Source organism: Micromesistius poutassou (assembly GCF_964030765.1).
Source record: "Micromesistius poutassou genome assembly, chromosome: 14".
NCBI classification, from domain to species: domain Eukaryota; kingdom Metazoa; phylum Chordata; class Actinopteri; order Gadiformes; family Gadidae; genus Micromesistius; species Micromesistius poutassou.
Window position 1 is genome coordinate 11771743 of NC_140284.1, and position 15580 is coordinate 11787322.

A 15580-nucleotide genomic window follows, 5' to 3' on the forward strand; every position below is an offset into this window, starting at 1 on the left:
CCAAGTGGCTGCTTGTTATTGTCTAAATCAAATAGTTGCCCTTGTCTCAAAATATAATGTTCCACTGTCCGTTCAGCGTCCCCATACTGGCAACCCATGGGACTCTGGGTGTCTGTGTGTGTGTGTGTGTGTGTGTGTGTGTGTGTGTGTTTGTTAGGGTGTGTGTGTTAGGGTGTGTGTGTGTGTGTGTGTGTGTTTGTGTGTGTGTTAAGGTGTGTGTTAGGGTGTGTGTGTGAGTGTTAGGGTGTGTGTGTGTGTGTGTTAGGGTGTGTGTGTGTGTGTGTTAGAGTGTGTGTGTGTGTGTGTGTGTGTGTGTGTGTTAGGGTGTGTGTGTGTGTGTGTTAGAGTGTGTGCGTGTGTGTGCGTGTGCGCGTGGGTTAGGGTGTGTGTGTGTGTGTGTGCGTTAGGGTGTGTGTGTGTGTGCGTTAGGGTGTGTGTGTGTGCGTTAGGGTGTGTGTGCTTTAGGGTGTGTGTGTGTGTGTTAGGGTGTGTGTGTGTGTGTGCGTTAGGGTGTGTGTGTGTGTGCCTTAGGGTGTGTGTGTGTGTGTGCGTTAGGGTGTGTGTGCTTTAGGGTGTGTGTGTGTGTGTGTGCTTTAGGGTGTGTGTGTGTGTGTGTGTGTGCATTAGGGTGTGTGTGTGTGTGTGTGCGTTAGGGTGTGTGTGTGTGTGTGTGTGTGTGTGTGTGTGTGTGTGTCTGCGTTAGGGTGTGTGTGTGTGTACGTTAGGGTGTGTGTGCTTTAGGGTGTGTGTGTGTGTGTGTGCGTTAGGGTGTGTGTGTGTGTGTATCTTAGGATGTACCGAGGACACATCTCCAATAGTGTGAACTTGGACTGCAGTACCATTTGAAATGCTTGGTGTCAGTGTTAAATATTGTACATTTAAGACGATCGCTACAAGGTGACAGGGCCAGATGCATGCTGGGCTTTGAATCATTTGAAGGCAGGTCTCCTCTCTCCTCCAGAGATGCCGTTGGTGACAGTGAGCAGAGGGACTCGCCCACCATCTGCAGAAGACCAACGGGCTGCCCCCCTCTGTTTACAAGGTTGAACCTCCTACTGTGTGTGCGGAGGGGGCTGTCTGTGTGTATTTATGAGTGTGTGTGTGTGTGTGTGTGTGTGTGTGTGTATGAGACAAGAGAGACAGCTGGTCGATCCATATATATATATATATATAATCAGTATATATGTAAGGGATAATGTATAGAACTGGTCATTATCGGGAAAATAAGCCCCGACAGGGTGAACCGGACACCGACGTGAAGCGGAGGTGTCTTGCTTCGCCCTGAAGGGTCTTATTTTAGATAATGACCAGCGACGTTCTATACATTATCCCGCTTATTACACGGCTACTTGCCAAAATGAAAAAATAACTTCACACGGTGTGTCTTTTTTCAATTTATTTGTTACCAGCATTCGTAGTGTTGATCAGCAGAGAAATAGTCCACCAAAGACGTTGACGTCGCTTAGCAACCGAGTACGCTGGAGTTGATAAGTTACCGGGCTACTTGCGGAGTGATACGAAAGACGTGAAAAAATCCACTTTCCTTGACAGCGGTCATTGTATGCTTAGCAACGGTCATTACTGAAAAATAATTCACCAGCGGAAGTCGGGAAGGCCCCTGCAAGTGAACGGAGCGTTCCATAGCATTATATATATATATATATATATATATATATATATATATATATATATATATATATATATACACAGTATGCACACCTTTTCTCTTTTTTCTTTTTTTATGTAGATCTTTTATTTTATCTAGATCTCCTTTCTATCTCCTCTCTACCTTTTTTTCGATTTTTACTTGAGTTGCTAAAATAGCCGCCAGCTATTGATCTGTGAAGCGTACGTCGTTACGGCCCACGTCCTGCCCTGGCTGAGCAGAGCGGGAGATGCGGTCAGAGCAGATCTGTTCAGCTGTGTGTGCTGGCTCACTGCCCTCCCGTGACGTGGTCTGCGTGCGTCTCGGTGACGGGGCTGGCGCCCTCCCCGGCCCGCCGCCGGAGGCTGCAGAGTCCGCTCTGGCTCCAGCAGCACCATGCAGGCAGGCAGGGCGGAGGCGGGCTACACCCGCTGCATCCCGTCGATAGCGGTCAGCGTGGGCCGCTGCTCCAAGCTCCTGTCTCTCTGTCCCGCCTCCCAGCGCTGTGCTGCTGCCTCCTGGTTCCGGGACAACGTCAAGAAGAAGGAATGCCTTCTCTTTGCAGAAGGCAAAAAGTAGGATGTGTGTGTGTGAGGATGTGTGTATGTGAGGATGTGTGTGTGTGAGGATGTGTGTGTGAGGATGCGTGTGTGTGAGGATGTGTGTGTGTGAGGTGCGTGTGTGTGAGATTGCGTGTGTGTGAGGATGCGTGTGTGTGAGATTGCGTGTGTGTGAGATTGCGTGTGTGTGAGGATACGTGTGTGAGGATGCATGTGTGTGAGGATGTGTGTGTGTGTGTGTGTGTGTGTGTGTGTGTGTGTGTGTGTGTGTGTGAGATTGCGTGTGTGTGAGGATGCGTGTGTGTGTGTGTGTGTGTGAGGATGTGTGTGTGTGGGGATGCGTGTGTGGCTGACAGTCAGCGCTGCTGCAGCATCAGAGGTATTACACAGCAGAATGAGACAGCGTCAGCTGTGTGTCTGTGTGTGTGTGTGTGTCATCTGTCTGTGTCTGCATGTCTGTCTGTCTTTGTGTGTGTATGTGAGCATGGGAGTGTGTGTGTGTGTGTGTATGTGAGCATGTGTTTGTGTGCGTGCGTGTGCGTGTGTGTGTGTGTGTGTGAGTGTGTGTGTGTGTGTGTGTGTGCGTGTGCGTGTGCGTGTGTGTGTGTGTGTGCGCGCACTAGGGCAGGGTTCTGTCAGTGTGGCTACCCCAGGTCCCTGCATGACGAGGCGGGCCTGGAGCCGGCGGGCGGGGCCGGCCTGTCCTGGGACCCGCACCAACACACCCACCAGGTCCCCACCGACGCCTTCGGGGAGGTGGTCTTCGGGGGTCTGGGTCAGAAGACCAGCAAGGTGACTGGAGTCTGGCTCCTAAAATACATTCACCATCAATCCCCATCGCACACTCATCCTGATTGACTACACTAGTGTGTGTGTGTGTGTGTGTCTGTCACTGTGTGTGTGTGTGTGTGTGTGTCTGTCACTGTGTGTGTGTGTGTGTGTGTGTGTGTGTGTGTGTGTGTGTCTGTCGCTATGTGTGTGTGTGTGTGTGTGTCTGTCGCTGTGTGTGTGTGTGTGTGTGTGTGTCTGTCTGTCGCTGTGTGTGTGTGTGTGTGTGTGTGTCTGTCTGTCGCTGTGTGTGTGTGTGTGTGTGTGTGTGTGTGTGTGTGTGTCTGTCTGTCCCTGTGTGTGTGTGTGTGTGTGTGTGTGTGTGTGTGTGTGTCTGTCTGTCGCTGTGTGTGTGTGTGTGTGTGTGTGTGTGTGTCTGTCGCTGTGTGTGTGTGTGTGTGTGTGTGTGTGTGTCTGTCGCTGTGTGTGTGTGTGTGTGTGTCTGTCACTGTGTTTGTGTGTGTGTGTGTGTGTGTGTGTGTGTGTGTGTGTGTCTGTCACTGTGTTTGTGTGTGTGTGTGTGTGTGTGTGTGTGTGTGTGTGTGTGTGTGTGTGTGTGTGTGTCCAGTATGCCCGTGTGTCTGTAGACACCACTCCTGAGCTGTTGTACAAGCTGCTGACGGAGCAGTGGGGCCTGGCCCCCCCCAACCTGCTCATCTCAGTGACCGGGGGGGCCAAGAACTTCTACCTGAGGGCCCGCCTCAAGAGCATGTTCCACAGGGGCCTCATCAAGGTCGCCAGGACAACAGGTCAGAGGACACACACTCACACACACACTCACACACACACACACACACACACACACACACACACGCAGACAGACAGACAGACAGACAGACAACACCCCACTAGAGCCCGACGAGCTCGATGTACATTATCCTTAATATTTTATAATATTATCTTAATAAGGGATCTTTATCTTATCAAATATTTGGTGTTATTCAACATCAAATATAAACACGTAAAGTTACTGCATTGGTTCTGCTGTTGGACACAAGAGGCCACATCCCGGATCAGCAGGTATTAAAGGATTCATTGAGAAGCTTTCCTCCAAAGCCACTCAGACGTCTTTAAGAGCCTCTTGTTCAGGGGCCCTTCCGGTCAGACGCTGGACGTTGGTGTCTGAGCAGAACCTTTTCTCACACCCTGACCCCCCTGCTCCTCCCAGGGGCGTGGATCATGACGGGGGGCAGCCACACGGGGGTGATGAGGCACGTGGGCCAGGCGGTCAGGGACCAGGCCCTGAGCAGCAGGTCCACCCAGGGCCAGATGGTGGCCATCGGGATGGCCTCCTGGGGGGCCATCCACAACCGGCAGGCCCTGGTGCAGCAGGTAGGAGGGACCTACTAGGGCTGTCTGTCTGTTTGGAACAAACACGTCTGTTTGTTGTTATCTGTAGACTCTCTGGCTAGGGAAATACACATTAGAGTATTCAAATAGATACATGTTGTTTTAGCATTGCACTTTTATCCAAACCAATATAAAGGAGCAGTTATGCTCCTTTATGTTGGAGGTCCTTATGCTTCTAACCCAGCCACGTGATTCTTAGTAGGGTCCATAGTTTAACAGATCCTAGGTAGCCTTTGCTTCTTGTATATCTTCTCCAAAATGTCCTCTCCTCCTCCTCCTTCCCCTCCTCCTCCTCCCCCTCCTCCTTCCCCTCCTCCTCCTCCCTCTCCTCCACCCCCCCCTCCTCCCCCCTCCTCCTCCCTCTCCTCCCCCTCCTCCACCCCCTCCTCCTTCTCCCTCTCCTCCTCCTCCACCCCCTCCTCCCTCTCCTCCTCCTCCTCTTCCTCCTCCTCCTCTCCCTCCCGTGCCCCTCCTCCCCATCTTCCTCCTCCCCCTCCTCCCTCTCCTCCTCCACCTCCTCCCTCTCCTCCACCATCTCCTCCCTCTCCTCCTCCCTCTCCTTCCCCTCCACCCCCTCCTCCCTCTCCTCCTCCCCACCTCCTCCCCCCCAGGGGCTCCACCTGGTCAGGTACTCCATGGACGTGCAGGGCCAGGGCGGGCTCACCTGCCTGGATGACAACCACAGCCACTTCCTGCTGGTGGACGACGGGACCCACGGCCGCTACGGTGTGGAGATCGAGCTGAGGAGCCGCCTGGAGAGCTTCATCTCCCAGAGGCCCCTGGGGAACTCAGGTGAGACGTCAGGTGACCTCCACGCATCTCCAGATCCCGTCCACAGACACAGCTCTCTCTCACCTGGTCCGGTCTGGTACTGCCACTCTTTCTGTGTGTGTGTGTGTGTGTGTGTGTGTATTTGTGGATATCTGTGTTTGTGTGTGTGTGTGTGTGTGTATATTTGTGTTTGTGTGTGTGTATCTGTGTGTTTGAGTATTTGAATATATGTGTGTGTGTGTGTGTGTGTATATCTGCGTGTGTGTGTGTGTGTGTGTGTGTGTGTATATCTGTATGTGTGTGTGTGTGCGTGTGTGTCTATATCTGTGTCTATATCTGTGTGTGTGTGTTTGTCTATATCTGTGTGTGTGTGTGTGTCTATATGTGTGTGTGTGTGTGTGTGTGTCTATATCTGTGTCTATATCTGTGTGTGTGTCTATATCTGTGTGTGTATGTCTATATCTGTGTCTATATCTGTGTGTGTGTGTGTCTATATCTGTGTGTGTATGTCTATATCTGTGTGTGTGTGTGTGTGTGTGTGTCTATATCTGTGTCTCTATGTGTGTGTGTGTGTGTGTGTGTGTCCTTCAGAGAGCGGTCTGAAGATCCCGGTGGTGTGTGTGGTTCTGGACGGTGGGCCAGGCACTCTGAACGTAAGTCATCCTGTCTGCCTCTCTCTCTTTATATCTGCTCCATCTCTTTCATTCTCTTTAACCTTCTCTGTCTATATTCATCTCCCTCGCGCTCCCTCTCCTCTCTCTCTATTTCATTGAATTATTCACATTTTATTTGTTTATTTTATTGTATTTATTTGTCTTTATTTATCTATTTTTCCAATCACATCATTCACTTGTATTTAGCTGTGAACAAAAAAATTTTGAATAAAAAATTGTGATTCTTGAAATTGTCCAACCTACCGCTCTCTCTCTTTCTCCCTGTCTTTACCCCTCTCTCTCTCTCTCTCTCTCTCTCTCTCTCTCCCCTCCAGACCATCTTCAATGCCATGCTGAACGGGACCCCCTGTGTGATCCTGGAGGGCTCCGGGAGGATGGCGGACGTGATCGCCCAGGTGGCGGGCTGGCCCCTGGCCCGCGTCACCATCGCCCTCGTCCACCGGCTCATGAGCAAGTTCTTCGGCAGCGAGTACGACACCTTCTCTGCCCTGAAGATCATCGAGTGGACCAAGAAGGTACAGACGGAGTGATGCCACGCTGTCCATAGAGAAGATGACTGAAGGGCTGCACACTTTGAACTCTAAATAATAAATACAAAGATCTGAATGATAGCATCCTGTAAACAATGTAAACAATAATAAATACAAAGAGCTGAATGATAGAATCCTGTAAACAATGTAAACAATAATAAATACAAAGAGCTGAATGATAGCATCCTGTAAACAATGTAAACAATAATAAATACAAAGAGCTGAATGATAGCATCCTGTAAACAATGTAAACAATAAATACAAAGAGCTGAATGATAGCATCCTGTAAACAATGTAAACAATAAATACAAAGAGCTGAATGATATCATCCTGTAAACAATGTAAACAATAAATACAAAGAGCTGAATGATCACTGAAACAATACTTGGTGAAATCCTAATTCACAAAATAACAGCAGATACAACAGAATCACGTCTAAGTTTGAGTTGAAGTCCTCACGCAATCTCCCATGCACAACCATTTAATCTTAACACTTTAGTAAGTGTACTAGTAACTAAAGTTTGCACTTACATTTTTTTACTTTGTAGTGCATTGTGTAGCATCTTATCCTAGCTATTTCTGTTGTATACGGGGAATGGGTTAACCTAGTGAATGTTAGTGCTTGCCACTTGTGTCTATCCTTACTGTACCGACAGCCATATATTGTTGTTTCTCTTTCTTCTGACAAACGTACTTATTGTAAGCCCATTTGGACAAAGTGTCTGCTAAAGGCCCTCAGTGTAATAAAGTATTAAGCCTGGTAATCTGGTGTCTCTCTCTGCCAGATTCAGGACATCATCAGGATGTCTCACCTGCTGACCGTGTTCAGAATAAGCGAGGAGCAGCACGGAGAACTTGACGTGGCCATCATCCTGGCCCTCCTCAAAGGTACCCCTGAGTCAGCTCTGGAACGGGTGACGTGGAGGAAGTGGTGGGGTTTCCTTAATGGAAATGTAGTGGATCGTGTTTAGTCGTTTTGTTCCATTAATCTGTCAGGCCTTCAACATTTTCCTGTTGGTTGTCAATAGCACGTTTAGATGGATCAAACTCTAATGCTATTAGTGGAATATGTTAATGATCTGTGTTAATTTACACTGAGTCATTATGTGACACAGAGGAATTGTAAAATAATCTGTTTAGTTTCATATTTCCCTTTTCCAAAAATGATGGGCTTTAAAATCTCACTTCCTGACTCCTGATACCCTTCACGATGCTCAAAGTCGATATAAAGTGCACATTCCATCTGTGTTGTGCTCATTTGATCCGTCCCACAGCCTCAGGCGGACGTAGCCAAACCTCTTAAGTGTCTGCTTCATTTTTCTTTCTAACCCTAACCCTTCATCTTAAGTTCAACCCTTGATTATGTAACTTCCTACTGCAGCTATTTACTCCATGAAAGATATCTAGAAATATCCAAGAATAAAATGCACCAATCCACTAGTCCCTCCTTCCAGGTAATCCTGCAAATATATATGAGATATATAACTGTAGCCACACCTAAAGCCACTACAGAATGCTAATGGGAACTGTATGAAGTGCAGGTTAAGCTAACTGAAAAGGATGGTAACTTGACAGCATGTCCCAGTTTCCCACTAAAATCGTTTCCTTGTCAAGAGCTGGATATGAACACATTAGCATAGCATAGGGTGGTAACCAGCAGCCCCTGGTAGTCTCCAGGAACCAGGAGACGGGGTCCAGGGACAGCTGGCAGAGGCAGCTGGAGCTGGCCGTGGCCTGGAACAGGGTGGACATCGCCGAGACAGAGATCTTCACGGAGGAGAGCCAGTGGAAGGTGAGCCACTTCCTTCCAGCCAAATGTGTTTCTTACCTGCTGGTTGCAGTTTCAAAGAGCTTTTACTGGCCGGGGTCTCCCGTTTCTATCCCCCTCAGGCACACTAGTGATGCAGTATCCAGTTAGGTTTTAGTAGAAGATATATAGAAATGTATCGCCATGCTAGTTATATTGGCAAACAGTTTTGGAAGTGTCAGGGAAAGCCAACTTAATCCTCCCTCTCTCTCCTCCCTCTCCTCCCCAGTCCAGGGACCTGGAGCAGGCCATGTCTTCCTCTAACGTGTCCCTCTCCTCCCCAGTCCAGGGACCTGGAGCAGGCCATGTCCTCCTCTAACGTGTCCCTCTCCTCCCCAGTCCAGGGACCTGGAGCAGGCCATGTTCTCCTCCCTGACGGGCCTGAAGCCAGAGTTTGTGCGCCTGCTGCTGGAGAACGGCGTGAGGCTGGACCGCGTGCTGGGGCAGGACGCCGCCCTGTGCGACCTCTACAACCACCTGCCCGGCTGCTTCTTCCTGAGCCAGACGGTGCGCCGCATGCACAGGGGGCCCCGCGGCGGGCCCCAGGGCCTCTTCGTGCGGGGCCGGCCCACGCTGGACCACGGCGCCCGGATTTCCATGAGCCACGTGTCAGAGGAGGTGCGCCACCTGCTGGGCAGCTTCACAGAGCACATCTACCCCTCCAAGGGCTGCAGCAACGAGGGCCGCGACGACCACTCGGTCACTGTGAGTCTGCTCTGGTCACTCATGTGTTCGTCTGCCTTAGGCTCCCTACCACCACCACAGGCTGCTGCGGGGTTGGGTTCCCGATGACCCAAAGGTTCTGAGTTGGAAGCCCAATAACTGCAGTCCACCTGTAGGCTTCCCTGAGCAGGATGCCATAACGCCCCACCTGCTCCTGAATGGCATGCCCTCTAAAATGTTAAAGTGCTGCTTAATAAACGTGTTAGTAAATAGTAAATGACCGATCATGAAACATGTACACAAATTTGTCCACAATCACTGCAAAAACAGACTCCAAGTGAATTTCATTTTGTGATGTTCTGGTCCAGATAGATCCACAGGAGGCGGGCGGGGAGGGACCCAGCGAGGCCCCCAGGGACCCGGGCACCGACCTGTTCCTCTGGGCCGTGCTCCAGAACAACAAGGAGCTGGCCCAGATTGGCTGGGAACAGGTGATCACAGTACCCAGCATACACCACGGCTGTGTGTGTCTGTGTGTGTGTGTGCACGCTAATGAGTCAGAAGGTATATAAATATGTGTGTGTGTGTGTGTGTGTTGTCAGTGTAAAGACTGCTTGTGCGCTGCTCTGGCAGCCAGTAAGATCCTGAAGAAGATGGCAGAGGAGGTCAAGGATGCAGAGGAGACGGAACAGATGATGAAGCTAGCCAACATCTACGAGAAACACGCTATAGGTACACTACTACCTTATAGGTCCACTATAGGTCCACTATCCACCCTATAGATACTCAACAACACTAGTTTGAGACAGATTAAAAATGAGCTTCACACGTGTGTGTGTGTGTGTGTATGTGTGTGTGTGAGCAGGAGTATTCAGTGAGTGCCACGGTTGTGATGAGGAGCGGGCCCAGAAGCTCCTGATCCGGGTGTCCCCGTCCTGGGGCCGGACCACCTGCATCAGGCTGGCCCTGGAGGCCGATGACAAGGGCTTTGTAGCCCACTGCGGAGTCCAGGTACCCTCCCCTTAACCCAGGCTCCCTCCGCCCCCGGGGCCTTGAGGACGCAGCCCAGCCAGCCCATGGCCTCCCTTGCTGCCCGTTGACCTTTGACTCTCATGCTCTCTTGTGGGCCAGCAGAGTTGAAGTACAGGTTTATTAATGTGCCTTAAGAAACAAACCAGGTTTGTACCAAAGTGCTGTGCCGATTATTATACAACTCACCTCCTCGTTGCAATGCAAGAGCCTTAGTCAGGTGAGTCTCTCTTTAAAAACACCAACTGACTCGGCTGATTTGATATAAGCAGGCACCTTTCTCAAAGGGTGTGGGCGGCAGTGGAGGGAGCCCAGTCAAAGACCTGGTTCTGAGGACCTAAAGGGCCTGCTGGTTTGTAAGGGGAGATGAGGTCTAAGATGTAAGCATGAGTAGGAACATGCAGGGCTTTAAAAGGTACAAAGTAGGATTTCATTTAACAGACAGGTTAAGTAAGATGAAGTAAATGACAGTGATAGAACACTCTCCGACTGGACTATGTCCCTCCCAAGCTGGAGGGACATAGTCCTTGCTTCACCAATCACCCATGTTGGAGGCGTGGGGCAGGTTGAACTTCCTTGTGCAGCCCTGGTCCAACAGGAACTTCAACTCAATGTTGTCAATATTGATGGGTGACAGGTGGGTGAACAGGCTTAATAAATCCTCTGTGCTTTACCAAGGACCAAAAGTCACCCAAAAGCATTAAACAATGAACATGGTCTGACTTTCTCGGTACACTCGGACTAAAAGGTTACAGGTGATAGTGTTGAAACTGGAGCAGACAAATACATTCTGCCTCAGAGGAGACTGGAGCAACTCAATCTCAAATAACACTGATTTGTGTTCAGTTGGGCAGATGTCATCCAATGAACGGTTATGAAGGGAGACGCCAGGGGAGAGCACTAGGTAAAGAGTATGGTTTTAGACCACGTGTTGGACCAGTTACAGATGTACCAGGTTAAAGGAGTCAATGAGATTCAGAAAGTCAGTATCCAGCCAGTGTTGGGGACGTCAAATATGGATATTATAGTCACCCAAAAGCAGGACTCATGCTTTGCTATAATGAGTGAGAGTGGCTGGAACAATTAACTGAGGAAGTTAGTCCTCAGTGCTGACTTTAACTAAATGTTACAGATTATGGAATTGCTGGCAATGAGTGCAGTTGTGGGTTGAACAGGTGAACCTTATTAAGCCTACAAAGGCCTGCTCCAGCAGGTTTAGGACCTGTGTCCACGTGACGTTTTTTTTTTACAATTGTTCCCAATGAGGAGAGTTTAAGTTGCTTCATGAAGCCTCCTTGAGAGAAAACACTGCACCAAGCATCTTCCTTCAGAGCGCTCCGCTCCCAGTGCTCCTAGTGTAAAATTTCTCCACTTTAGTGGTGGGGTGTCACTGCCACTGCTCTTCAGGGAAACCAACCATGTATTAGATTGGGCCGGACTTGTCACTTTAGAATCTAGAAAAATGGAGGAGAAACACGTTCTTGCCGTGTCGATTTATCTGGTGATAAAGAGGAAACAACGCAACGCTAGTCTAACCCAGAACATTAACCCCAAACCAATGCTGTTAAAGTACACTCCCTGTTTCAGGGTCTCTGTTACGTTCTACCTCATCAACTTCTTCATGAGGTGGTTTAATCAATTGGTGTGCGTGTGCGTGTGCGTGTGTGTGTGTGTGTGTGTGTGTGCGTGTGTGTTGCAGATGCTGCTGACCCAGATCTGGTGTGGTGAGCTTGCTGTGGACAATCCCTTGTGGAGAGTCTTCCTCTCCATGGTGTTCTTCCCCCTCATCTTCACCGGCTTCCTGGGCTTCAGGTGAGCCCCCTCCGCCCCCCTCCCACCCCTGGGCCACATCTATTCATAGAGCAGCTCTCCCTTTCAACTGGTCCTGGTGAGTTAGGGTGGAGCGTGGCCGCTTGGTTCATTACTCTGAGAGATGAAACACACAGGGGGTGTTAGGAGGGCTCTGTTAACCACCATACCCTGATCAAAGAGATGAGAGGTTCAGCTCAGAGATTTAACTCTGATATCTCTGTGGATCATTCTCCAGCCCAGGGATGAACCAGGACACCAGGACTACCGCAACGCATTATTGAACCTTTCATCTCAACCTTATGTAACAGACTTCGATCAGCCTGTTACATTAATGTTCACAGGTCTTCGTATGACTAGTTGGCCGATAATGCAGAGGAGATGTGGAATGGATCTGACAGCATTTATTCTGCAGCACTTTCTGTAATATAGGACAACAGGGCATATCACACGCGGGTAGTTGGAGAGAACGCTGGCATCCCCCCTTTCCAAACTTCCAACGAGAGAGACAAAATAATAGAAGACAATGCTGTGATCGTATAGTGTGTACCAAGTATAATAAGTGAAAAGAGTAAAAATACATGCATAATTATAAATTAAATACTGTCAGATCTTTAAATATTATTAACACACATACCTGTAACATAGGACAACAGGGCATATCACATGCGGGTAGTTGGAGATAACGCTGGCATCCCTAGAATAATCCCTAGCACAGCAATAATTAGCCCATTAGCTCCTACTTAAATACCTTTCATTCAATTTGGATCTTGTTACACTCATTTGCATATTTGCCGATCCACGAACAGAGGAACCCATAGTAAACATTCATACACCATGAAAAATATATATATTTGTCATGAAAACAATGAGACAACAGCTATAACAAAACCTTTATGATGTAGGACTCATAAATCCAACTTACCCCCTTTCCAAACTTCCAACGAGAGGAAGTCTGGGCGTGTGCAACCCCAATTAGCGCCCCATCGGAACCAACAATAAATGTACCATGTTACAGGTCAAAATTTGGGGAACACTATAAACCAACATTTGTTTTATTATACTGTTACATACTCCCCTCTGAACTTTCACCAAATCATCACTACAAGTAAAGTGCTAAAAGACAGTCACTAGTGCCAGTACCACTGAACAAAGTATACTCCATATTATAAAACGGGTGGCTTAAATCAAGCGATCTGATTGGTTCCCAACTGTCGTATATTGAGCGTATACACACAGCTATGACGCCCGTTCAGTTTACAGAGTTCAGTATCACTCCGCGCCTAACTCTAACTGTTGTTTATTTATATATAAAAGCGATAGCATAGTTCACTGAAGACTAAAAACATGTTGATTGATGGAGAGGGTGGAAATGTTGTAAAGCAATAGGCACACGGTGAGTGAACTCGATAGTAGGCTAAATTGCCGGCAAACCGTTGTCGCCGTCGCCGACAACGCCCCTTAACTGTGGTATAATGACCGTATACCACAGCCTGTCGTGATCTATTGCTTAAATATACTGCAACACATATGTCACCCAACTTAAGGGAAAGTGACCATAGATGGTTTCACAGACCCTCTACAGTGTACTTGCTACAGGAGTGCCTTATACACTACCTATATAATTCCAGAATGATTACTGACACCCGACTTGACACCTCATCCTCATCCTCATCCGCTTATCCGGAGTCGGGTCGCGGGGGCAGCAGCTCAAGCAGGGGGCCCCAGACTTCCCTTTCCCGGGCCACATTGACTAGTTCTGACGGGGGGGATCCCGAGGCGTTCCCAGGCCAGTGTTGAGATATAATCTCTCCACCTAGTCCTTGGTTTTCCCCGGGGTCTCCTCCCCACTGGTCGTGCCTGGAACACCTCCCAAGGGAGGCGTCCAGTGGGCATCCTTACCAGATGCCCGACTTGACACAAAAAAATAAATTAAAATAAAATAAAATAAAGAAAAGAAAATAAACTTTAGCACTCAGACTCTTGCTAGTGTGTCAATAGGTGTGTATATGTAAATGTTCATGACATTAGAGCCCTAACTAAACTATGAACTGAACTATATTGTGTTGAGCATCTTGCTGTGTCAGGTTCTGAATCAGCCGATTCACCGGTTTAACAATCCTTCCCACACGGGTTCTAACTCGACTCACCCTACTACTAGGAGAACTACCAATAGAGAGCTGCACAGAGGCCTCAGATCCCTGATCTGCACTTTCACTAGCAGATACCCTGGACTCTGATAGGGAATTGCTCAGCTCACCAGTCTCCCCTGTATTAAACTGCACAGCCAAGTCAGTGTCCTGCACGTGTGAGCTCTCAGGTAACTCGTTGGAAGCAGAAGCCTCTGCCACCCAACTAGCAGTCCAGACTGACTTGTCAAGCCCTGACCCTAAAACATGTGACTCATCTGAAGGTGAATCGTCTTGTTCATTTCTTGACTCACATGACTCGCTTAGGATTGATTCATCAACTTCCTTGTCTATCTCGATTGGCAGGAAATTAGCCAAGAGAAGCAAGTTGCGATGAAAAACCTTTTCCTGTTCATTGGAAGTGTTCCTGACTCGGTAAGTATGGCACCTGGGATCAGCAGAAACAACAACGTATGGAATGGACCCCCACTTGTCGGCAAGTTTTCTGCGTCCGTGCTCCCCCTTATTCGCCAACAAGACCCGGTCACCTTCAACAATGACGTTGCCTTTCATCTTCCTGTTGTACAGTTGAGCTTGACGTTCCTGGCTCGTGAGAGCATTGACTTGTGCAGTAGCTATAGCCTCCTTGAGATCTTGCCTCATCTTAGCAACATACTGATCATAGTCAGCAAGGTCACAGTCCCTTTCTGCACTCTGAAACATGACGTCAATGGGTAGACGTGGCACTCTTCCGTACATTAAATAGAAAGGCGCATACCCTGTTGACTCATGTGCAGTGCAATTATATGCAAATGTTAGGGTCTGTAACAGAATTCTGTTGAACCGCTCAACGTTGCCGTTTCCCATAGGATGGTATGCCGTGGTCCTCGATTTATTTACTCCAGCCACTTGCAACAGCTCTCGGATCAATTCACTTTCGAAATTGGCACCCTGGTCCGAGTGAATTCTTTCAGGGAACCCGTACACACAAAAATACTTGTCCCAGAGCTGACGTGCGACTTGCTTTGCCGATTGGTCACGGCAGAGATAAGCATGAGCCATTTTAGTAAAATGATCGGTGACCACTAGCACATCCACACTCTTCCCCTTACAGTCTTCTGCGGACCAGAAGTCCATACAGACCAGTTCGAGTGGGCTCGAAGTTCTAATGCTTTCCAGAGGAGCCCTGGCTTCTGGTTCAGGAGTCTTGCTGACCACACATCGCTTGCAGGTTTTCACATACTCTCTGACATCCCGTTCCATATCAGTCCAAAAGAACCTCTGCCTAGCAAGATACAATGTTCTGTATTGCCCTTGATGGCCTGCATCATCATGAATGCCTTGCAGCACTTGCTTGATTAACGAGGCTGCAACAACATACTGGAACCTTTTCTTTCCAGTCAAAGGATCTTTGCTCACTCTGTAGCTTGAATTTGTCCCACTGTTTCAGCATTTTCAAGACCCTGCCTGTCTCATGAGCCCTTTATCTTCTCGACGGTCGTCTACCATGAGTCACATAATAATTAGCCTGTTAGCTCCTACTTAAATACCTTTCATTCAATTCAGATCTTATTACACTCATTTGCATATTTGCCGATCCGCGAACAGCGGAACCCATAGTAAACATTCATACACCATGAAAAAAATATATATGTGTCATGAAAACAATGAGACAACGGCTATAACAAAATTTTTATGATGTAGGACTCATAAATCCAACTTACCCCCTTCACAAACTTCCAACGAGAGGAAGTCTGGGCGTGTGCGACCCCAATTAGCGCCCCA

General features: G+C 48.5%; 1 protein-coding gene across 1 annotated transcript in view; it reads left to right on the forward strand.

Annotated features, from left to right (window-relative positions):
* Window positions 1-2041: 2041 nt before the first annotated feature.
* trpm2 (transient receptor potential cation channel, subfamily M, member 2) overlaps window positions 2042-15580 on the forward strand; it is a gene marked incomplete at both ends in the record, with an annotated part of 31227 nt that continues 17688 nt past the window's right edge. The window contains 14 exon segments of the mRNA XM_084478956.1: window positions 2042-2220; window positions 2829-2997; window positions 3602-3782; window positions 4202-4365; window positions 4995-5175; window positions 5746-5807; window positions 6143-6343; window positions 7144-7246; window positions 8029-8150; window positions 8505-8870; window positions 9197-9319; window positions 9431-9560; window positions 9694-9839; window positions 11557-11669. Of these exon segments, the coding sequence (XP_084335082.1) occupies window positions 2042-2220; window positions 2829-2997; window positions 3602-3782; window positions 4202-4365; window positions 4995-5175; window positions 5746-5807; window positions 6143-6343; window positions 7144-7246; window positions 8029-8150; window positions 8505-8870; window positions 9197-9319; window positions 9431-9560; window positions 9694-9839; window positions 11557-11669 (2240 nt within the window).